The sequence below is a fragment of the Polyodon spathula genome, chromosome 26 (assembly GCF_017654505.1).
Source record: "Polyodon spathula isolate WHYD16114869_AA chromosome 26, ASM1765450v1, whole genome shotgun sequence".
Lineage (NCBI taxonomy): Eukaryota > Metazoa > Chordata > Actinopteri > Acipenseriformes > Polyodontidae > Polyodon > Polyodon spathula.
In genome coordinates, this window is record NC_054559.1 from 18,652,438 (window position 1) to 18,676,329 (window position 23,892).

General features: G+C 41.5%; 1 protein-coding gene across 2 annotated transcripts; it reads left to right on the top strand.

Annotated features, from left to right (window-relative positions):
• Positions 1–1,037: 1,037 nt before the first annotated feature.
• On the top strand, positions 1,038–23,877 carry si:ch1073-396h14.1 (disintegrin and metalloproteinase domain-containing protein 10). 2 transcript variants are annotated; one of them, XM_041229392.1, is made up of 16 exons: positions 1,038–1,176; positions 1,852–1,990; positions 3,312–3,430; positions 3,898–4,053; positions 9,010–9,104; positions 9,845–9,967; positions 14,950–15,042; positions 15,407–15,575; positions 19,228–19,391; positions 20,506–20,677; positions 21,046–21,190; positions 21,455–21,638; positions 21,730–21,829; positions 21,922–22,142; positions 22,521–22,617; positions 22,766–23,877. In XM_041229392.1, the coding sequence occupies exons 1-16, from the start codon at positions 1,125–1,127 to the stop codon at positions 22,870–22,872; spliced, it is 2,136 nt and encodes a 711-aa protein (XP_041085326.1). In that variant the 5' UTR covers positions 1,038–1,124; the 3' UTR covers positions 22,873–23,877. The 2 variants fall into 2 exon arrangements, with proteins under 2 accessions (XP_041085326.1, XP_041085327.1); XM_041229393.1 differs by having other exon boundaries at positions 20,506–20,587.
• The last annotated feature ends 15 nt before the right edge of the window (positions 23,878–23,892 follow it).

Below are 23,892 nucleotides of genomic sequence, written 5' to 3' on the forward strand. Positions count from 1 at the left end.
GGATGTGAATTGTGCACTTGGTGGATTATTACTCCCATGCTTCTCAACTCGTATAATATTAAAACTTTTTCAATGCATTAGTGCCAATGCTTGCAGTCGAAGGGTTAAAGGAATGCTTCAATCCTATACCAATAAATTTTAACAACCCCCAAGGCTGTCAGGCTTCCAGACAGTATCTGAGAATAACCTTCTGAATCTGGGAGGGGTTTGAGCTCTGATGTCACTGACCCAGCCCACTTCAAGATCAGGCCTTCCCTGGCAGCCAATCAGGTGTCAGGGTGTGTTGGAGAAGGCAGCTGCAGTTTATGGAAAGTATTCAAAAGTCACAACCTGGCAAGAGCATTACAGTGCAAGAACAACCCCCCCCCCCCCCCCCCCACGCACCCCCCTGTCTCTCTCTTAAAGTGAGCGCAGTGCACTCTGAGATACAGCAGTGTGGTAAGACACGGGCTATATGGCACGGATTACTGGCTGACATGCTTTCTGTTTTCTGCAGGCTTTAACTGGCTCTTGCTTAGTCAGAAAATGGAACTGCTTGTCTATGAAAGAAAAGGCACACAGCCCGTTTTACAAATCAAGCAGTCTTCGGAAAACTGGATATTTAAAAGAACCCCGAATTGATGTATTCCTTTGCGAATGTACCCTCATAAAGGTTTATTTTTGCATGATGTTTTTGCAGTTTTACCATTTTTTCCCCATGGTTACACTATGCATTTACCAGGGTTTACCCTTGTTTGCACTGTTTATCAATATGCTTTGCCATACCTTGTTATTCTTTACAATGCTTGTCTATGCTTTACTATGCTTTCACTATCCTTTATTACACTTTGCTATGCTTTTACCACGATGCACCTTCGTAAAGGTATTGTATAGTCTTATGAATTATGAAGCCAAGCATTAAATCCTCAACCACATGCAGTGCAATTCCTACACATAACACTCCAGGCTTGTGTACCCTGTATTCAGGACCAAACATGTTACTTCAGTCAAGGAAACAGCCAATGAATAGTTTGGTTAACATGCAAAGAACAGTGATTCACACATGATCATCACACACACCAGCCTGGAGGCCAGGTACAGCATTCCAGAACTGCCAGCCATAGCAGGACGGCACACACCAGATCATGAACATTATTAAATACTTCCTTTTAGTGCACTCTTTTTTATCCAGAGCGGGTAAGAAGTTTTCTGTCTGCTATTCGCGTTTCTCCATTTTTTTAGAACCAGTTTTGTTCAGAGAAACTCAAAGCCGAAGCTGAAAGTCTAAGCAAGCTGTCTCAACTTGTCTCCAGTGGAATGCTATGGGTGCCGCAAGAGGAGATTTTAACACAAGCTTTAGGTTGAAAAACTTTCCACGTTAAAACATTGCTTCGTTTCAATCAGGTTACCTGCTTCTCGGAGGTACTATTAGTTTTAGTTATAAACTTTTTGTTTAAAAAAAACCTGTAATTTACAAATGCACAGTGGTATACTGTGGTAAAAGGCTAGTGAAGCATGTGGTATTACAGGGTTTCAACAAAGATTTCAAATTTAAACATTGCATTGTACATGTCTTCATTTACCTGAGGTAGCTCCTGGACTGTACTTCTGTCTCATTCCCAGGGGTCCTCACCGCAGTGAGCAGGTAGCAAGCATGCACATGCAAAGCTTAAGAATAATGATGCAAAGCATGAAATGAACAACACAGCTTAGGACCAGTGAGAATAAATCTAGTATGGTAAGATACGATCAACCGCACGGTTCATGGTGTAGCACTCTGAGAGCCAAAGGCTAAGCGGTGAGTCTCTGTTATACAGTGGATATTAAAACAACATCTACTGCTGCTTGTAAAAACACCTCTCTCTGTTTCAGACCCCCTCAGCCCGTTCATTAAGCGCTATGAGGGCTTGTCATATAACAGGGAGGCTCTGCATCAGAGTCACCAGCGTGCGAAGAGGGCGAGTCGGGAGGCGGAGCGGACTGTCCAGCTGGAATTCAACGCCTATGACCGGTACAGGCTACCTGAATCACCTCCGATGCAAGCTTAATATGTCATACAGTATAGTTTACAGCAAGTGCAAATAATATTGCTAATACAATATGAACTGGGATGCAGCAAGTTAGGATTGCATCTTTAATCAGTTGTGCAATTGTGCAAGGGTTGTGCATCAGCTGAGGATCCAGTAATGTGGTGCTCAGGTCAGGCAAGTCCAGTGCAGAGTAGGAGGGGTAGATGCAGAGAAGTTTCATCAGGTGGAACGCTGGGGTACTGGGGGTTCGGGGTATCCCCCTTTAGCGAGAACATTTTGGACAATGATTATTCTGACCTCAATTATTACAATTACATTTGAATCAATGAAAGACAAATAGAAAGCCACTACATTGGTTCGTTTACTTGACTTAAGGACCCATCAATAAATGGCGTGTGCATACAATCGTATGCTGTGAATGACAAACTTCAGTTTTTTTTACCTCACCCAAACAGTTGTCTTACATCTAAGTTTTATTTTGCGTGTTTTATTGTCAGTTTATGAAAATATTCCACCAATTGCCATGGAGCGGTACTCAATTGTAAAGGTGAGGGAAGGACAGCTTTCCTTGTTTTAAAACCAACACATTAATGAATGGGTTTATTGAATACCTGCCGATAAAAGCTTCTTGGCAATTACGAGTACGATTTTCTGCACACCTCGACTTTTCTGTCAGGAGAGACTAATCTATGTGATGGCTAAAATGGAAGCCTGATGTAGAATGTTGATGGCGTGGAATGTTCCAGAGTGTTCCGGAAGCACTGAATATGGTGCACAAGGTTCTCAGAGAAGCTGCCTGTTTGGAGCATGCAGCTCTTTGTCAGGCCCACAGATGTAACCCAGAGACTGTCTCTTTGTTTGTATGAGGTAATTAATCAAATCTGGTCCAAACAGTGAGAGCACTTGAAGAAATTAGACAAAATTGGGAAGCATTCCACAAGGCAAAAGCAGAAAAACTTCAATGGGAAAAAATTTCATTCATCAAACAATATATCCAGGTTTACCAAAACCTTATCATCAGCAGCTCATTCATATCAATAACCTCTGAGAGTTCCTAATGCCTTAGTCTGATCCCTGAACTAATATTTCTGCAATTTTGTGGTCAGGTGATTTTTTTGCTTTCTGTATGCAAAGAGACTGAACTCTTTTAGATGTGTTTTGAAAGGTCTACGCGACTGCCCGATTCCCATTCCATTACAAATATAAATGTGTCAGGATAAAATAAAACCTATGGCTAGGTCATGTTTGGGTTTCCGAGCATGATGTCAGGATGCTGCTAATTATGTTGCTTTTTTATTCTAGGAAATTCCACTTAAGACTGAAGAGGGACTCCACTGGGTTCACGGAAGACTTTCGAATCCATTTCAAAAACTCATCTGAAGCTGTGGATACCTCCCACATATACTCTGGAGAGCTAGAAGGTGTTCTTCCTGGTCTCTGTTAATGTTTTCTGTGATTCTGAAATGGGCCATCAATCGAGGAGTCTAGGATGTCAAATTGGTTTAGGATCGTACTGTTCTCTGTCTTATAAACCTGTATTCTTTGAAATCCTGTATTGTGCAAAGAAGAGGGTTCTATAAGGTAGTGATTTTTGTGTTAGGTTTTTTTTCATAAATAGAGCACTCTTGCACACCGCCCCACTACGCTCAGATGTAACAAAAACAAAGATTGCGCTCAATGGCGCTCTGTTCTTCATTCAGGTGAGGTCGACATTAGAAAGAGTGGGATGGTATTATAATCTATAACCTATAACAGCAAATTTTATTAGAAAACTTTTTGTCGAGCTGATCAATAAGGGAATAGAGGTCTCGGCTCGTGCCTTCGTCGGTGTAATGAAACGTTTAATCAGCAAATGACTTCACTTTCTACTGGCTGCTTCTGTGCCCAGGTGAGAGCCACTCCATCTGCCACGGCTCTGTCATTGACGGCCAGTTTGAAGGTTTTGTCAAGACGCAGAATGGCACATTTTACATTGAGCCCACAGCGAGATACACCAAAACCAGCACAGATTACCACTCTCTCATCTACCACGAAGACGACATTGGTAAGTTTCATGTCTTTGGTCTCGTGCATGCCTTTGTTTGTCCTAAAATCTACTAAATCAACTACTCTATAAAATGCAGTACATGAGGCAACCTCAGATTTGCACGTGTTGTTTTAGAACAAACATTATGTACCTGATATGTAAATTAATGTGCAATAGTTGTCTTTGTTGAAGAACTAATGAGAGCAGATTACAGCTACGAATATGTGCTTCAAGATTGAGCAAACGATTCCCACAATGAAATCAGCCCATGCGGAGCAAGCTTGTGGGCAAAACAAAGGACCTTCAGTCGAATATGAACCAAAGCAACACTCCCTTAGACAGCGAGGATGCACGTGTTAAGAGAGTAAAGTACAGCCAGCTTTTTAGTCTGGGGCGTGCTGACATCCATTAGAGCTGCACTGTACAGAGAATGGAACCTGCAACCCTAACACAAGCCATGAGCGTGAAGCTGCATCCCACACTGCATTGGAAATCACTGGAATGGAAAGCAGAGTGAAACGTGATGCTAGCACGCTTTGTGCAACTCTTCTCCTGTCGCCTTGTTCCGCTAAGACACAGCTGAGATTGGGCAAGGAGCGTCTCGTGTCAGGGCAACTCGCTCGCTCCGGCAATTAAATTAAACCCGTGACCTAAGACCACCGATGCGTCAGAACTGCTGCCCCCTGCTGTAATAACAGCCTTTGCAATGCCATGTTTGTTTTTACTCAATGTAGCCCCCCCCCCCCCCCCCCCCACTATCCTACTACACAATGCATTTATAGCATTTGAGGCACATCATATCAAACAGTCCAATGGAGTCTTGTCAAGTGTAGTAACTCTGTGTTATTTCACCTTGTTTATATTATAGAGGTATAACTTACAGATTTGGTACCAATATACAGTATTACATGTATTGCTAGAAAAAAAATAGTTTTTTTCTCCATTGATTGCTGTATGGCTATTGTGTAATATTTTTCGATTTAATACTGTTGTGTCCGGAGAATTTCTGCAGCAGTTTCTGATTCTGGAGAAGGGAAGGAAGTGGTTAAAGCAAGCTCCACTTTGAGGGAATGTTTGCATTGCTGGGTTACTCTCGGTCACCACACAGACAGCTACCTGCCTTCCGAGCTAGTGTAACCCTCCCAAAGTCAAGAGACTTTCACTCCCAATGAACACAAAGGACTCTAGTGTTTGTGTTGCAGACAGCTAGCTGTTGCAATGTGGGTAGGGAGAGGGTTAAGGTAACGTTGAGTGCGCTGGCCCCTTTCCATTCCCAGGTTTACTCTTGGGCATTTCCTCTTCCAGGAATAGACCATTAGCAGATTATTTCATGAAAACAGTGGAAGCAAGCCACATTATGAGGCAAAACTGCCTGGATGGAAGAAATCCAACCTGAAAACGTGCCTTCTTAAATACAGACAGAGGGTTACTCGACAGAAACAACGTTAACAACAGCAAACAAGTTGACTTTCCAGGGCTTATAAAGGAAAACACAGCAGATAAAGGTTAACACTACTGCATGGTTGAACCCTCGCTGGTATTAATACTCGATGTTTAGTTATATTAATAATGAACTGACAGTGCCCTTTCTATTCTTTTGAACAATCCAGCAGTGTTTGTGTTTTTGTGCAAGAGCATTCACAGTAAACTAGGATATCCTGCAAGCTCTTCAGATAAACAGACATCACACGAGAGAAACAGAATCTTGCTTGCACACCTGCTTAAATAATCGGTTGGCTTGCATTTATCCCACCGCTGGGAGAGAGAACACTGACCGAATTCAAGGGACAGAGAGGAAAGATTCCCATTTCACACACATGTGTGTGTGTGGGGGGGGGGGGGGGAACTTTACCAGCTGTTTGTTATGACAGATGTTCTCACTCAGAGCACTGTCTCTCAGAACAGGAGTTCAGGTCTCCTCCAGTTTTCTACAATGTATCCTATGCAGTAGGTAGGGGTGTTTAAAAGCCAGTTTCTTGAAATCATTGACCAGCCCTCGAGTAGTGCTAATCTAATACCAACACACCAACCCAGCTAACAAAAAGCGATTTATAAAATAAATAAAACCCAGCTGAGCAATTAGCCTTTGGAACTGCAAAGTTTAAACAGCTTTGAACCCTGTTGTAAGAACTGCCTCTATGTAGCACAAAACAATTCAGATAACTTGTTGGCTTTGCACACAAAACTAAATCCATTAAAAGGTTGCTAGGGCCCACTAACCAAGTTGCAACAGCCTGACAGGGAGAGCAACCAGAGCTGTGTGAGAATTATAAACCTAAAGTCAAGATCTGGTTTTTATTTTGTAAAACTTTGTGTGACGTTTTAAGATCTCTTGAGCACAGTCGGGACTGTTTTCAAATAAATAACTGGGCATCCCCTTTCTGGGAGCGCAGGGATGGTTGTCTGTCAGTTTACAAAATATCATAGAGCTTGATAGATTTTTCAGCTGCTCTCTGGTTGGGATAATATCCCGTTGCCTCTGTGCTGGTAGCAGGCTGGCTGACAGCATTCTTGCAGCAAGCTTTTCTCTTTTCATGACACCGTGACAATGTTTAGCACCTATGGATGTTACCAGAGGTTTAAATCACTCTAAATACCAGTCACATGATTGAAAGGGTATTGAAAGGCTGGGAGGCACTTGACGTTTGCTTCAAAGGAAGGAGGGAAATTGTGATCTTGTTTTGACAAAGCCTGCACATATTTAGACCAGCTGTGTTTCTGAAAAAAAAAATTGTGAGCAGAGATGTGCTTGAATAAATCAGTAGCTGTTTAACTATCAAGGAAATTGTTTGTCAATGCAAGTATTCAGTGTTTAACAAGGTTTACTCAAAAACAGGTAGCAGCAATACATTGCATTACCTTGACTGCCCAACAGGGAGCAGCATTATCCATAGAAGCAGTGTTTTAATAAGGCATCTGCTGGAACAACAGCCATGTGGTATGTGATGAGGTGTATAGCATGGCTTTGAAGTCCTTCAGCCATTGCCATGCATGTAATGCAATTGTTTAAGAGAATTATGACACCAGTTCAAGGGATTCTAACATTAAAAAGGCAACCTAAATTGGCTTACAGAAGGAGGGCTATGCTACACTTGAAGTAGTGGCTATGATTCCATTTGCCATGGGAAATACCATTACGTTGCTAATAAAGATAGTTTGTTCAGTTTGCATTGCTATTTGTGGTAGTTTGTTCAGGGCCATTTTGCACACACTGCAGAAACTGTTAGATGAAAATTGCTGTACAGACTGTTGGACAATCCTTCTTTCTTGTGATTATAAAGTGTATTCCTTGGTACTTCAGGCACTTCCAGTGTTCTGTGAAGCTTTACAGCTCAGTATGATGAGGGGGTTGGGCTCACTGTGTTTCCGTCAAAGGGTCAACGACCTCAGATAATCTCTCTGCTTCTCTTCTATGGGGCAGGTCAGCGAGGCTGTTGGCTGCTGCTGTGCAAACAGAGTGGTGTGATTCCGTATCGGATGTTCTCCCAGATTGCATAACCAAGCAGCAGTGTCAGCCTTCTGCCAGTACAACAGCAGCTTGACAAATGATTAACCCTTTGTGCACTAAATCAGCCATTCTAATGCTGAGCTGGTTTTGCGACTGAGAAAAGCTAGCATCTTCTCAGGTCACGTGGAAATAAAACAGCAACTGTAAACTGCATGAGCCCAAAATGTGAATCCACCGTTGTTTCAAGCGGCATGAATGTACTGTTCATTAGTGTGACAACAAAAACAACAGCAGTAATTCACAATTCACATTTTCCACACAGGGTGAAAGCCAACATTATAAAACAGATACATAGACAGAAAGAGTTAACATGGTACAATTATACACAGTGACTGAATGGGGATAGACACCTGTATATCAAGGTCACTTTTTGACAGTTCCTTGATTAGTTATATAGGTTTAACTGCATGTTAACTCGTAGTGCGGTCACTCAAACCCAACATCAAACAATGAAGCAGTAGGAAACGGAGAAGCCACAGTGCTCATAGACTCAGATTGAGAAATACCTGTTTTTCCACATCCAAAAATAGGGAACAGCTGTTCTGTTTCTTTTTACAAGGTGTTCTTCCAGCTTGTGGTTTGTAGATATAACCTTGAAAGATTCAAAAGCAAACATTGAATGAACTAGAAAGGACCTGAGTGCTGTAATATAGCGTTTCTACCAGCGCATTGCATTACAGTAGACTGCATGGGGTTGAGGAGGCTGTGCGGTCCAGTGGTTAAAGAAACAGGCTTGTAACCAGGAGATCCCTGTTTCAAATCCATGCTCAGTCACTGACTCATTGTGTGATCCTGAGCAAGTCACTTAATCTCCTTGTGCTCTGTCTGTCAATCCGCCTTGAACTTATTATTTGTGCAACAGAAATGAAATTGCAATTGGCTGGTTTACACATACAAATTTGGCTCCCAGAATTCCACCTCCTAGCTCAGGTCTTGTGCGTGTTATCATTGCACAACCCCTGATCCCCCAGCGAGCTCAGAGGAGTCGAGCCCTCGCAACGCTGGAACAGGCTAATACAGCTGTGGGACTTTCAAGGGCTGGAAGTGAAAATGATCTTGATTAAATATATTTAACGGCTCCTTTGGAATAAAGAAATATATTATTTAAACATAAACTACTAAATATCCAAATGTATTGTGAATATGTGCAAAGAAAGTGTCTGTCAGATTTACTTTCCATTAAAATTTGCTTGCCACTCTTTGATCCAAAGATGGGGTGGTGGCTGTTTCCATTGTACATTTAAAAGAGAATGGGAAGGTATTTTTATCAGCCTCTAACACTGTATATCTGTACTGCAGCAAATTGCAACAAATCTTTCAAGTGAGAATTGCCGGCTTTTGATTGCCCAATGAGTAATTCATTTCTGTCTGGCTTCCCTACTTTCTTGTTTTCGTCACTGTATGTTTATTTGCTTGTGGGTTTTTGCCCCCATTATTTAATTATCCTGCGCCTCTCGTGTTTACAGATTACTCCCGTGTGGGACCCAGTGAGCCTCCTCATTGTGGGACTCCGAGTCTGGGACGCTATGCAGAGAGCCTGAGACAGGAAATCCTTGGGCAGGTCAGACATCACATCATTCAGGGAAAAAAAAAACACTTTCATTTCCTGTCAAGATCGCATTAAAGATGACTTGTTTTCAAATAAAAATACACAGTGCTTTTTTATTCCAGTTCAAGTAAAAGTTTCCAAGAAATTATATAATATACAATTAAATACTTTGAAGAATACCTTACAGTGCTTTTTAAGTTAGTTTTGCATGATATAACCCTAACCCGAATCCTAATCCTAACCCCAACTCTAACCTCGACTCTAACCCTAACCATAACCCTAACTCTAAACCCGACTCTAACCCTAACCCTAATCCTAATCCTAAACCCAACTCTAATTTCGACTCTAACCCTAACCATAACCCTAACTCTAAACCCGACTCTAACCCTAACCCTAAACCTAATCCTAAACCCAACTCCAAACTCGACTCTAACCCTAACCATAACCCTAACTTTAACCCTAACCCCAACTCTAATCCCGACTCTAACCCTAACCATAAGCTTAACTCTAACTCTAACCCTAACCCTATCCCTAAACTCTAACCCTAACACTAAACCTGACCCTAACCCTTTTCTGATATAGTTGTGTATTTACATATATCGTGCAAAGAGATCTACACGTTAAGTACATTGCAACTATGCATAAGAACATTGTAATTATGTGTAAATGCACATGTAGTTGCTGAGTAACTATTATGTAACTACACAGTATTAGTGACACTTCATGTAAAGTGACACCATTTTATTGTAAAGGATGAACCTGCGTTAAGATCAAAGAGGACTCTTGACTATTCCAAAACGAGCTGCATGCTGTACCTGAGGACAGATCACCTGTACTTCAAGAAGTTTGGGAGCGTGGAGGCAGTGGTGGCACAGGTGAGCTATACTATTCAGTCTGTTCAGGGTGGAATACTATAGCTGCGAATCCTGTCAGAGATTGACAGACTATGCCTGTAAAAGACTTTTCGAAGCATGCCTGAATATAGCCACATGCGGAGCTGATTCAACACAGGTAGCTGGACGTCTAAAATATGCAACCCCTGGGCTCAGTAGTCATTATGCAAATACTGCTCTTTTACATTCTCAGCAGTGTGAAGGATGAATAGCAGTCATGTTACTTTGCTATAATAACTGTTTGCATGAGCTGGGCCATGTCATTGTGTCAGTTATTACAATGTGACATCCCTTCTGTATGTGCAAGGTAACCAGGCTGACTGCCTTTAAATAACCTTGGTGTTCTGTATTATTAAAGGGATTGTTTATACCTATTTAATATATATTGCGATATATATATATATATATATATATATATATATATATATATATATATATATATATATATATATATATATATATATTTGGAATGCACCTATATGTGTTGAAATGGGTTGTCTAAGAATGCAAACTCCAACCTTTTTTGTCCTGCATCCCTTTGTGTTTGAAATGGGTTTCCTGTCTAAGATATAACTATTTCTGAAACAGTTAACAAATGAACTATGAAAAAAAAGACCCTGCCTGTTATGAGGTCATTCTGCACCTACAGGTCTACGCGAGATAAGAAGGGTTAGATATTTTTGTATCAATGGATGTACATTTTCATATGGTTCAGGTTTCTGGTTTTAGCATCGTGCACACCCTGCAATGTTTAATGTGACAGTGTGCGTCTTCATTGCAATTTATTTTATTTAGCTTAATAAGGACTCCAGATGTGGGGAAGTGTCTCATTTTGGATTGGCTCCTATATATGTTCAGAGGGCATGGCAGAAAGTTGCAACAGTTTGTTTTAGTAATATAACATGAGAGAGAGAGAGAGAGAGAGAGAGAGAGAGAGAGAGAGAGAGAGAGAGAGAGAGAGAGAGAGAGAGAGAGAGAGAAGCAATATAAATAGTATTATGGTTTGCCCAAAATCCCCACATTTCCATACAATGTCAAGAACACATAGTATACCAGTACAAAAAAGAAACACACAAGTCCCAAAGAAAGGTTTGCAGCATTTTATATTGGTTTATTGGTATGAATCACTATTTTGTGGTCCTTGTGCTGTTTTCATGTATACAGTATGGAGAGTTGGATTGTCAGGTGTTCCCAGCATTGATAGATTGCCAATACAAATACTGGCATGATAGCTGTTTGCTCAAACTTGTTCAGCAGATTGGACGAGTTCTACTTTAATCGCTGGTTTTGAAAGGAAACAAATAGAGGCATGACAGCTATGTAACTGTGCTTCACCACAAGTTATTATTATGGGTGCTTTGCAAGCTGCAGCTCACAGATTAGACTGTGGAGAGACATTGTTCTAGGGAGGAGACAATAATGACCAGTGCAGCTTCGAATTGCAATACAGCATGGCCTGTGCCAGCACTACACATGCACCACAAACATGCAGCTCCTTCGCGTTATAAAAGCCTTCAGAAATACCCATCAAATAAACTGTGTAGCACTGCAGATTTTTATTTTCATTTATTCACTTTATATCACTTTTTAGTTTGTATTATTATTATTATTATTATTATTATTATTATTATTATTATTATTATTATTATTATTATTATTATTATTATTATCAATGCTAAACTAGCAGAAAGATTCAACATTCATTAGCCAAAAACCTTCCTCCATATATTTCTATATTTCACATATACATATACAAAAACAGTACTTTTACTAAGGATTTTTTTTTAAATGGGAAACTATGTTGTGCTTCTGAATGGAGGATCCTCCTTCAGATCATAGGTAATCAAACTGTTCCTATAAATAGCCCTCTTGTCTACTCCTCCTTGTCGTTTCTTTGTTTGGTCCTCCTCTTCTCGCGCGTCTTGTCCAGGGGGCAGGTGGTCCAGAATGCCGCTTGTCCTGCCCGCTGGCTGTAGCTGTCATCAATCAATGGTCATTGCATCACAGCTCAACCAGCACAAGGGGCAGCTGTAGAGCAATGGGCAAGGCCATGGGCCAAAATGTATATTACATTCCTTCATGGACATGGCTCTGTCAAATGCAATAAAGAATTGTCAACTCAAATCATTTGAGGATATCTCCGTTCTGAAATTCTTGCAGTGGCGTTATATTTGAAAGACAGCAACATCAAGTATGTTCCTGGTTTCTATGGTTTTTATATAGTTTAAAAGGACAGTCCAGTCTAAGAGTGTTCAGGGTGATGAAGAACGTTGGAAGTTATTTCTGGATGCAAGCAGTTCAAACTTGGCACCCCTTTGTGGAAAATCAAGTAATATATATATAAAGACGGGGGCTCAATACATCACACACAAATAGAAGGAGCAAGGAATTTGAGAGAGTCTGATTTTCCACTTATCCTCTCCTCTCATTTTCATCTGGGATTGTGATACAGATCTGTGACCAGGCTTCTCTCGTGTCACTTATTTAAATCGTGGAAGCCACTCCCATAAGATAGTAGCTCTAAAAAGGAACCTGTGTGATGGTAGAGTCTAGAAAGAAACCCCAAAACAAAACAAAAAACAAACTTGTTTCCAAGACAAGCATGTAATGAAATAAACACGGTGCTATCTTCAGAAGCAAGTCTATATAGGCTCGTGGAGGCCATCGGAAAAATAACAAATCTTCGTTAAGGATCTCGATATTATAATTCCGTTATATCATGATCGCGAGACCTTTATCCCGGGATCACGAGAAAGCTGAAGTCATTACTTCTGTTTTCCTGACATAATTTCCGTGTTAGTATTTACGAGGTTCTTCTGCACAGACAGTATACTATTACCTGCTTGCATGTCTGTGTCTTAAGAGCTACACTTAAAATCCCACAAAAAAAGCATTCTACTAGGGGGGTTAACAGAACCTCGATACAGTCCTGCAAGAACTGAACAATAACAGCACTCATTTCCTTTGTAAAAGGCAGTCAATGCTGTGCTAATCATGAGCTAACAGACCTCAACGTCAGGTCCCTTGTGTTCTGTACTCATCCATCACATCCCCATGGAAGGAGATGCCAGCCACGTGACAGCGTCCCAGGCTGGCCCTTTCCACAGTGCGGGTCCTTGCTGTGCCAATGCTAGAGCCAGCACCAACGTCTGTGCATGGCACTCCTCTCCGGACTCCTCAGTGCGTGGCCTGGGATTGCAACATATTAGTTTGTTGGTCAGCAGGATTTCTCAATATATTCTCAGCGCAACCCTTCCACCTCCCCCTTTCTCTAGAATGTACAGTATGTGCATGTATACACGTCTTTATCACACAGTCGTACGATACTGCATCTTCCCAGCATGCCAGCTTCGCCAGGTTTGCAGTAGATTAAATCAAACAAACTCCACGACCTGTTTCGTGTTTTCCTTTTCAGTGAGCTGCCTCTTTAGCGTTTATCTTTGAATCTTGGATGTGTGAATAAACAGTACAGAAAATGTGTTTCCTTTTCTTACAGCTCTGACCAAAAGCTTTGCATCACCTAGAATTGTAGGATTGGGACACAATTGAGATCTTTTTATTTAGCATCCTGTAATCAAATAAACTACAAAATGATATTGCTAAATTCTATCTGAAGCCATAATAGTAGTACAGTATTTCATGTTAGATTTTGAAATGTCACATTTTTCAATTGTTGTCAGTTTGTCTATGCAAAACTAAGCAAAGTGTGATGAAATTCAATATGTTAATGTGACATTATTCAACATTCGAGTGAGGCAAAGCTTTTGGCCAGAGCTGTAGACTTATCAAAGTGTCTTCAGTTGCACTACCCTCACAATCATCACTGGGATAGAACAAGGAGCGCTGCATCAGTTCTGGCGCTAAGTGTGTCAGGGTGCCAATATCATGAGGGACTCTCCTCGCTGCAACACAGCACCTCCTACTGGCTAAGCCTTATTCATCCAGAGAGCAGGAAGGATATCATACAGTTTTATGTAAATGTTATAAACAGACCTCACCATGCTGAGACAGTGTAACCATAATAGGTAGAGCAGAATACTTTTTTAAAATTCTTCCCTACCAGAAAAGAAACAAAATTACGTTTAAAAATTTTGTACGTTATCAAAGAAATAACATGAAATGTGTCAATATATTAATTATAATATATATATATAATATATATATATATATATATATATATATATATATATATATATATATATATATATATATATATATATATATGTGATATATTGAGGGCCAGCATATTGGGGAATATATTAGGCATGGAGCCATCTGATCAGCTTGACAGCTGAGCTGCTTCAGGGGAGCTGGAAGTTTCCATTGATGTTCAGTGTTGCAGAAAGCACCTGGCAGCCCTAGTTTGGATCCTGTGACTGATATTCAGGGTCAGTGGGTTCCCTCGCTCACTGCCAGCATTCAATAGCAGCTGCTTTATTTAAAGTTACAGCAAACTTTTTTTTTTCCCAACAGTGTACCAGGGACTGGATCCAATAAGAAAGTCAAATCTGGACACAAAGTTATATAACAGGCAGAAATGTTGGAAAGCACTTTATCTTTTTAAAGGATCTGTTATTAGCCACGCCTCTATAACTGTGTTAATATAATGTAAGTCAGTTATAGACGATAATAACAGGTAATACAGTGTTATACACGCATGTAATATTTAAGGAACCTAAAATAATAACACAATTCTTTACACTAAAAATGTCATTTATTAAAACTGTTAATAACACATTTATAGATGTGATCCTGAGTGGCTGAAATGTTGTAATGCAAGTATTTAGCAAATATCTGCTATAAATATATAAACAGTTCAGCTATTTTACAGTTACATCACCTGGCCACAGGGTGGCATAGTTTTGCCATTAAAAATCCTATTAGCTATCAAAATGAATCTTAAAGGCTATTTCAATGTCATGGTGGTTTTAGCCACAACACTGACATGTACTTTTCCTCTCCAGATCGGTAACTATATGCGAGCCGTCAATGATATCTATGACAAAGCTAATTTCGAAGGCATCCGGCTTATCAACTTCAAGGTGAAAACGCTAAACGTAAGTACCTGATCCTAATGCACCGTGCCAAAAAAAGAGTGCAGTATGGTTACAGTCTACTTCTGACGACAATGGGACTTTTCAGCAAGCGATGTAAACCATTTTACTAAATGTGCATTTACATACAAAATGATTTCCTTTCAAAAAGCAATTCAAAGCGGATTGCAGAGTACCATGGCACCATTTCACTGTTGCAATGTTATCATGACCACAGGCCATTATTTGCTGCCAACAATGCAACGGCCTGCTAATGGTTCTTCTAGGATTTCTTCTGGTAAATACACTGGAGGTTTGATGGGATTCAGGAGGGTATTGTACAAAGAGTCCAGAAGCACTTTACTAGTACATACGTTGTGTTTTTTAGGTCATTTCAGACGATGACCCCTCTAGTCCGCAGTACTCTCCCTTCATTGGTCCAGAGAAGCTCCTAATGCTGCACTCCAGAGAGAACTGGGATAACTACTGCCTGTCTTACCTGATGACAGACCGGGATTACAACGGAGTCCTGGGGCTTGCCTGGGAAGGAAAGCCTGGTAAGGCCTGACCTATTGTGCTTGATGCTTACATTTTACAAAGCTGATCACCAATTGTGATGAATCATGGTGTAGGCATTTCTCTTGAATGTACTGGGCTAAGGAAAGCTGTATCTTGCCAACTGGCTGGCTCTTTTTGATGAAGGTTTTGCATGGAGATTTGTTTCAAGTTATTCAATGCCCTGTGCATGCAAATCATATCTGAGCTATATCTTGAAAAGCACTCTTTAATTTGGGAGGAAACGTAGTATACACAGAGTAGTGATCTGCAGAATGCTTTCTATCTGATCTTGAACTAGAATGCAGAACTGACAGCTTTGAATTTCTGAATATTTACAAATATTTAACTTGTGGGTTTTTCATGACATTGTTCCACCCTTCCTGAGTTAAAACAAAATGTTATGTTACTCGTAAAACGTGACTTTGTGAAAAACTTCTCTTCATATGTTAAAGCTGTGTGAATTGAGCCTGTTAGTTCAAAGCCAGTCTTCAATTAACTAATAATTAATATGAAAATGTTACAAAATGAGAACCAAATAACTGATAATAACAAGTAACCTTGGATTAAATACTTTTGTTTGGTTTAGAGGAAAAAAAAACCCGTCTCATTTTCCGTTGAGGCAGAGCAGACAGGGAGTGTCAAGGTCGAGTTCTTTTGTTGCTCTTTCACACACTGGGGATGGCCTCAGAGAGGATTTGCAACAAAAAAAGATAAAAATATCAAACTGACACATTGGTCTCCCGATGCAGAGTGACGCTTAGGGCAGGTGCTGCTAAACTGTTCTTCTGCGTGCCTGTGTTTGGAATTCCTCTAACCCACACAGCAAGGGAGGGGGCTGGACCAAACTTCTTCAACATTTGAGATCTCCAGATTTCCCTGAAGTTTCAGGTTTCTTCACTGCTGACTGACACAGTCTAGCTACGGCCAAAAGCATCACCCTATAGAATTAACTCATTTTGCTCCCTTACGACTTTTGCAATATAATTTTGTAGTTTCTTTGATCACATGATGTTCCAGCAAATAATGTTTTTTGTTTCTTTTTAAATAATGTTTCAATCCTAAAATTTTAGGTGATGCAAAACTTTTGGCCATAGCTGTATCTTAGCCTGGTAATTCAGTTCTCCATTCTGCTGCATGCTTGCATCCCCAATGTTATGCATTAGCTGTGGTTTGCCATGATTTCACTTTCTCATTTGGCTTTACCTTATTTTACTAACTTTGACTGTGGGGTATCACAATACACTTCTCAAGGGTTAAGCAAACTCCAGCTAGCAATCACAATATCATTGACTTTTCCATGAAGTTTCTTTATCCAGTGATAAAAGAGTCACACAGCGGGCAGCGAATTGTGTCTCTCCACAAACACAGGAGATACATTCAAGGCTAGGCTGGATCTCCACTGGGTATGAAGGTGTCTCTCGCACACAGAACAAGCATATTTACTGGATGCCAGACAGGAGTCAGATGTACGCTGTCGGAGCTGTCTTTCCAAATCTCTCCGGTAACCAAGGAGGGGAGACTATTGTGAAATTCCTCAGAATCTCGATGAATTCCCACATTAATTAACATTCCAGATGGAGCAGAAAAGCTATTTTTGGGGGGCTCCCGAGTGGCACATCCAGTAAAGGCACTCTGCGTGAGTGCAGGATGTGTCCTATAGCCTGGACGTCACCGGTTCAAGTCTGGGCTATTCCACCGCTGCCCACACCCATCACCAGGGTCTCGGTTGGCCAGGGTGTCCTCAGCTCACCACGCACCAGCAACCCCTGTAGTCTGGCTGGGCGGCTGCAGACTTGCCTGCTAGCTGCCCAGGAGCTGCGTTGTCCTTCTGCACTGTAGCTCCTGGGCAGCTGCATGGTGAATCCACAGTGTGTAAAGAAGCGGTCACTGCACTGACTTGTGTTCACTCCCAAGTCAGCGCAGGGGTGGTAGCTGAGCTGAGCCTAAATAATAATAATTGGGAGAAAATAACAAAACAATAATTGGCAATGACTAAATTTAAAAAAGAAAAGAAAGAATACATTTTTAGAGGGGTCTTTCGAAAGCCACGCAATTCCAACACTGTTGCAAAAAGTCACAATAAAATTCCTGTATTGTTTTGTGACAGCCTATTATGTCTTCCATATTAATGTCAAGCAATATCCACAGAGCTGGATACAAAGCAGCTTATGTTTTTGGTAGCGTTTCTCAGGCTGCTGGTCAAAGCAAAGCCGGTGGTGTTATGTGCATCGCTGGTGCATTGTTTACTCCCTGCTTCTGATTGGTTGCTTCAGAGGGTCGTAAGGGAGTCTTATCACAGACATGTGACTGAGAGGCACACACCACTCCTCAAGCCCTGGGTTTTGTTGTCAAGGACCTAGATGGTTGCATACCAGTCCTTGAGACTTGGCTGGTGTCATCGTTAGGGGAGGGGGGGGTTTAATAGACAATTGTGTGACATTGCTTTGACTTTGACTGGCTAAGGAAAACCATGTGACGGCTGAAGGAATGAACAGCATGCAAGAGACAGCTCGCTGTTGGAAGCAGTCAAGCCTGTTACAATCTTTTACAATCGTGTCGTTTGAGTTCCATTTAAACCCAGTAACCCCGTCCTCAGGGGGACTGCTTTACCCCTCAGAGTGCGTTTTTATGCTTGAACTTGTTTTCACACGAGAGCCTTTACGGTTTGGTTTCATAACAGTATACAGAGAGTTGTAGACAATCTGCCGTTAACCTCCGCAGTCCATCCCTGCCCATTAAAATCCTTGGTAAAAGCATATTGTAAAATGGACTTTGAATTATTATTTTTTTGTGTTTGAAGTAGTCCGTGACCGACGATGAATGGAACAGTGTGATGCATGCTTACATAGCAAAGACCTAATCCCCTCGAGGCAAGATAGGTACACAGCTGTTATCCCAATGAATTAGCTATGCCTTCCTAGAGAGGGTGTGTGTATTCAGTCGGGGTGTTTGATTGCATTTAGTGTTTATTCATTTTCAAATGCATTGACAGTACAGTAGCAATCCACCAGTACAAACAAGGGCAGCTGCAAGGGTATTAGCCATCGCATTCTATATTAGTGATCAAAATGCAATATATTTTACTCTAGTATATTAAGAGCTGTAAAAGCAGGTCTGCCAAGTCAATAGCCCTTTAGGAACTGTATGAAAGTTGTTTTGTCACTAAACTCCTATATGATGGTGTCCAGTTACAAAGCACATGACTTTTGTACCATCAAATAAGATCCTGGCAGCAGAGATTAGCCATGGAAACGAGGCTTCTGGTTGGTCAGAACTGAGTGAATCTTTTCATTTTCCTGGAAAAGGCTGAACACTCTGTTGCCTCTCACAGCAGTCCTTTCACTGGCCCATCATTCTCATGATGGCCTAGGTGTTTGGGGTTCTATAAGTGCGGTCTGTCAGGAACAAGCCTGTCCTGTTCCACTGTTGTAATGTTCCAGTTCTTACACATGTGATTATGTATTTACAATGTAATTACTATGTGGCCATTACAACTGCAGTGCCATTGCAGTCCCATGGTTTTTAAAGACACTTAATACAGAGTACAGTGCTAACCAGTGGCACTGGAACGATGTGGTGCTAACCATTAAAGATCAATAGAAGAACGAAAGAAATTGTAACAGGATAACTGAGTGGCTCTCTGTCTTGCAGGTAATTCCGGTGGGATTTGTTCCCGATACGCAGTGTTTCAAGATGGAACCAAAGCTTCCCTGAACACTGGCTTGGTCACGCTGCAGAAATATGGGGACTACTTGCCCCCTAAACTGGTCCATCTCACAATGGCACATGAGCTGGGACACAGCCTTGGTTCGCCGGTGAGCTCATTGCGCTACTTTTAAAACTGTCCGGCTGTATGGAGGCACGGGGAAACCTGGCATAGACATGCAGAGGCCACCATCGTGAGTCACGAAGGACAGCATCCAGCACTTAGTGAAAAATGTTTGCAAAACGATGCTTAGCTGCAAGCCAGTTTCAAAGGTGCAGAAGCTTGTGTCTCAACAGCCAAAGCTATCTCTGGGGTATGTGCTTACACTGGGTTGCTGTAAAAAGGCGCAGTACAGAGGAGATTAATGTTAAAAGCCTGAACCTTTCTTGGCACGCTCTGGTTTAATTCTAGAGCTCAATTAGATCAATGTGTGTAGGATGGTCCCTTGTAGCTTGTAGTTTGGAGACTGGCAAGCCATTCAAGGCTCTAGCTAGTTGTTTTTCACCTCATTACTAGTGCAGCCTCTCACCTAATGCTTTTCATATTTCCACCAGCAATGTGATACCTGCTGGTACTGGAATTGTGCCCTGAACGTTCCAGGCTGGATTAACTCTACTATAGAATTTCTAAATAGGGTCTCCAATCAGCTTCTCCATCACTGCCCTTGTCAGCTCAGTCAGCCCTTGCTGTGTGTCGATTACCCAGCTCATAAACAAGCACCAGTTTCTTGGGTTGAACAAAGTAGGATTTATCATGTACTTGCACAGCTTCAGCTGTCAGTGGGGTTAGTATCAACAGTTTAGGAAACCTGGAATGAAGCATGGTTATTTTTATCGCAAATATATTACCCCTTACACAGAAAAGGCAATCAACCATCATCCATTATAGAATTTAAAAAATGCTGAATGCACAAGCCTCACCATCAGTATTGCAGCTGCCGAATCTCTAGCTGAATTATAATCCCCACAACTGAATTCCAGCGCAGGGTTTTACACTGGTGATTTTGTGTTGGATCGGCTTTCAATACTGCAGGGCAATGTGTTTAGCTTTCCATTGCAAACTGTATATGCTGTATATAAGATAAGCAATAGAGCACCACACAAATGGAATGGGAAAAACAGGTTTTAAGAGAAATATATTTTGAATGACAGGTTAGGAGCCAGTGGAGCATGTGGGTGCATGAGCTGTGGTTGTTCAATACCTCGCCATCTCTTCTGTTGCAGCATGATGAGAAGAGTGAGTGTGAGGCTTCAACCATGACTGGAGGTCAAGGGAACTTCCTGATGTTCCCATATGCTTCTGAAGGTAACCAGGCCAACAACGACAGATTCTCTTCATGCAGCGTAAAGCACATCAGCAAACTGCTGAGGACAAAGAAAGATGAGTGCTTTATAGGTAAGGGAAGGGGAAGTGAATCATCCACCAAGTAAAACAAACTGCTAAAGATTGCTTTGAAGACCAGAAATACTCTTATAAAAAGCATTCTGACAGAGCACCCAATGAATTCTATCTCCTTTGTTCTTAATCTCTTAGTTTTACCACTTGACAAAACGGATTGAGAAATAACTGTGAGTACAGTACATACACCAACGCCACCTGGTGGACATTTAAAATATATATGAAAATCTGTGAAAAACACTATGCAATAGTTGAGGTACAAAACCACATCAACAGGGGATAGAAAACAGAGCCTGGTACATGAGGTGTTTTAGGCAAAGCATCGCACTGGTATAAAAAAAACCTCTTTTGTTTTTTTGCTTCAGAAAGTGGCCTGCCAATCTGTGGGAACCAGATTGTGGAAGATGGGGAGGAATGTGACGTGGGGCACAATGATACGGACCCTTGTTGCTATAGCGCCAGCCAATCGGAAGACGTTCACTGCAAGCTTAAACCCCAGAAACAGTGCAGGTAATGTGTAGACTGTTCAGTGAGGTATATTAACAACACGCTTGAAGGTAAGAAACATTGTCAATACATAGTGTTAGTGTTTTCTTTCATCAAGCTTTTTGAGATGGTTTTTTCTATGAAAGGCACTACACAAAAATAATTTGATTGACTGATCGATAGATCAGTTGATTGAAGCACTTTAGAAATTTACCAGGGAGAACTTTTATAAGGCAATATGGCTACACATAGCCCCAGTAGTTCAGCTGTCATTCCCGTCCTCCTCAGCCCCAGCCAAGGAAAATGCTGCAGCCACCAATGTGTTTTCAAGCCACAAGGCCAGAAGTGCCAGGAGGAACGTGACTGTACGTTTGAGAGCGAGTGCTCTGGTGTGGGAGTGGCCTGCCCCTCGCCCACGCCCAGGGCCAACATGACCACCTGCCACCTGGGGACACGTGTCTGTATCAACGGGGTGAGGCTTCTCCTTCTTCTCTGCTTGTTTAAAACGGTTTCCGCTTGGGATTCTTAGCAAGAAATATCCTTTTCTTCTTTTTAAATAACAGAAGTGCGCCCAGTCGCTCTGCGTGAAACACGGTCTGGAGCAGTGTGACTGTTTAGGCAATTCCATGAACGAAAAATGCTACATTTGCTGCCAGCAGCCAGGTACGGTCGTTATTTTTTTTTTTAGTTATTATGACGTTATTGTGTGTTTTTTTTTCAAGGGGTGGTTTCGTTTTTTTTCTCTTTGATTCCAGGGAAGCCGTCCACGTGTGCCAGCACCACCTCTTCGGTTCTGTTTGAACATTTCAAAGGCGCTAAGATCGCCCTTCCAGCTGGGACCGCCTGCTCTGACAGGCAGGGCTACTGTGATAAATTCAACATCTGTCGGTTGGTGGATGCAGACGGGCCCATAGCCAGGCTGAAGAACTCCTTTCTGCGCCTCAGTGAATTTGAGGATCTAGCTGAGTGGATGAAGGTAAGAAGAAGCATACATCTGACTCAGAGGTATCCAATCACAATCCTGGAGGGCAGTTCCACCCAGGTAATATGAGATAATTAAGTACTGCGTGGTCTGGATGGGGGTTTAATTGGTTCAACTGAACAATTTAGAACAGCGTTGGAACAAAGACTAGAACTGGAAAAGACGCTGCTGCGAAATTCTAATTGGCTAATTGTCTTTGATTTCATTTCCAGAAAGCATTGTAAGAAATTTTGAACTGTGTTGTCTCTGGATTCTCTATACTGTACTGTGCTATACTTCACTATACTGTGCTGTGCTGTACTGTACTGTACTGTACTATGCTTTACTATGCAACCCTTAAGCTCGGATTGGTTTTCTGTCTTTGTGCCACAGGCATACTGGTGGGGGATCCTCCTGGTCATTCTGGCCTTATCCACTGTAATGGCCAGCACGGTGTTTTTGTTTGGACACACTGCGGACAGCGAGCCAGGTGAGTAATCAGACATTTCAAACAATGAATAAACAGAATGAGAAATAAGCTTAGTGCAAGTAAACAACTGCCTAATGGAAGTAGATCATTTCAAGCTCAAAAGTATGGAAAAAGTGTCACATTGAAGTTTTTTTTTTTTTCTTTACAGAACTGAAAAAGGATGTTCGAGCTAGAAGCAAAAATTCCTGCTGCCCCAGCAAGAGACGCCAACGCAAGACGCAGGAGTCCGTGATGCATCACTTGAATTCATTATAAATCTGTGGCCAGTCCAATGAAACCTTCTGAATAACGTTACGCTAACACATTGACTTGCATACCGCTTTGTAGTTTTCCATATACTTATCGACAAAAAAACAAACGGACAACAAGTGAAAAATGTGACATTTTTGAAGTCTAACAGGAAATGCTGTACTGCTGTTATGACTTTATGTAGCTTCTTTGATTAAATGATGCTGCATAACATATCAAGATTATGTTCTTGTAGTTATGAGTCACCTTCAGCATGTTTCCATTGTTGCAGAGCGTATAGTATTTATAGTAGGAGTGCAGGAGCTTTAATGTCAGCTGTGCAAGGTATGGCACCAGCGCCTCATGCAGTAATAATGACGGCTGTGGCTTCTGCCAGTCACCGTGCCGGTCAGGGCGTGCCATAAATCACAAACACAGCAGACGGACAATGTCATTACAATTCAGTTCTGCATTTAAAAGGCTGAAAGATGAACAGCAGGTCAGATCAACCCCTTAGCTGGTACCGAATTCCAGTTCTGAGATCATGCTGTTTTTGAGTTTCTCTTCACATGCTCCAGAGCTGTGCTATTCACTTGGGGCTCTTTCAGTCCAATCCAGGACCTAGACCCAACACAGTGTTTAATTACTGCATTGGACACAATGCAGAGTAGGTTCAATTGAAGACCAGGTTGGAAGTAGGGTGACTGGAATGGTTGGAAAGAGCCATAAGGGAATATCAATGACTAGAACAATAGAGATATGCACATCAACAGCAATACATATTTAGAGCAATACATGGATCTATGGAGGTATAAGCTGTATTTCTGCATGCTTTTTTGTGTGTGATGAAAGGTAAAGGTAATTGACACAACCTGGCATAATTCCTGCTTCCCCCCTTCCATTCAGTCCAGGGCCTCTCTCTGGTGGACTGTCCGTTGTTTTGAATCACTTGGTGAGATGCAAGTTAAGTAGCCCATTGCAATTTGGACAAATTAACTTGATGAAGTTTAAAAAAAATAAAATAAAAAATCCCTTAAACAGAAATGC

What these genes read in the sequence shown, in the direction of transcription:
- si:ch1073-396h14.1 (XM_041229392.1), top strand. Translation starts at nt 1,125, where the DNA reads ATGAACATTATTAAATACTTCCTTTTAGTGCACTCTTTTTTATCCAGA. An exon ending in GACACAGCCTTGGTTCGCCG is followed by an intron (nt 19,392 to 20,505) that starts GTGAGCTCATTG and finishes CTTCTGTTGCAG; the next exon opens with CATGATGAGAAGAGTGAGTG. An exon ending in GAAAGATGAGTGCTTTATAG is followed by an intron (nt 20,678 to 21,045) that starts GTAAGGGAAGGG and finishes TTTTTGCTTCAG; the next exon opens with AAAGTGGCCTGCCAATCTGT.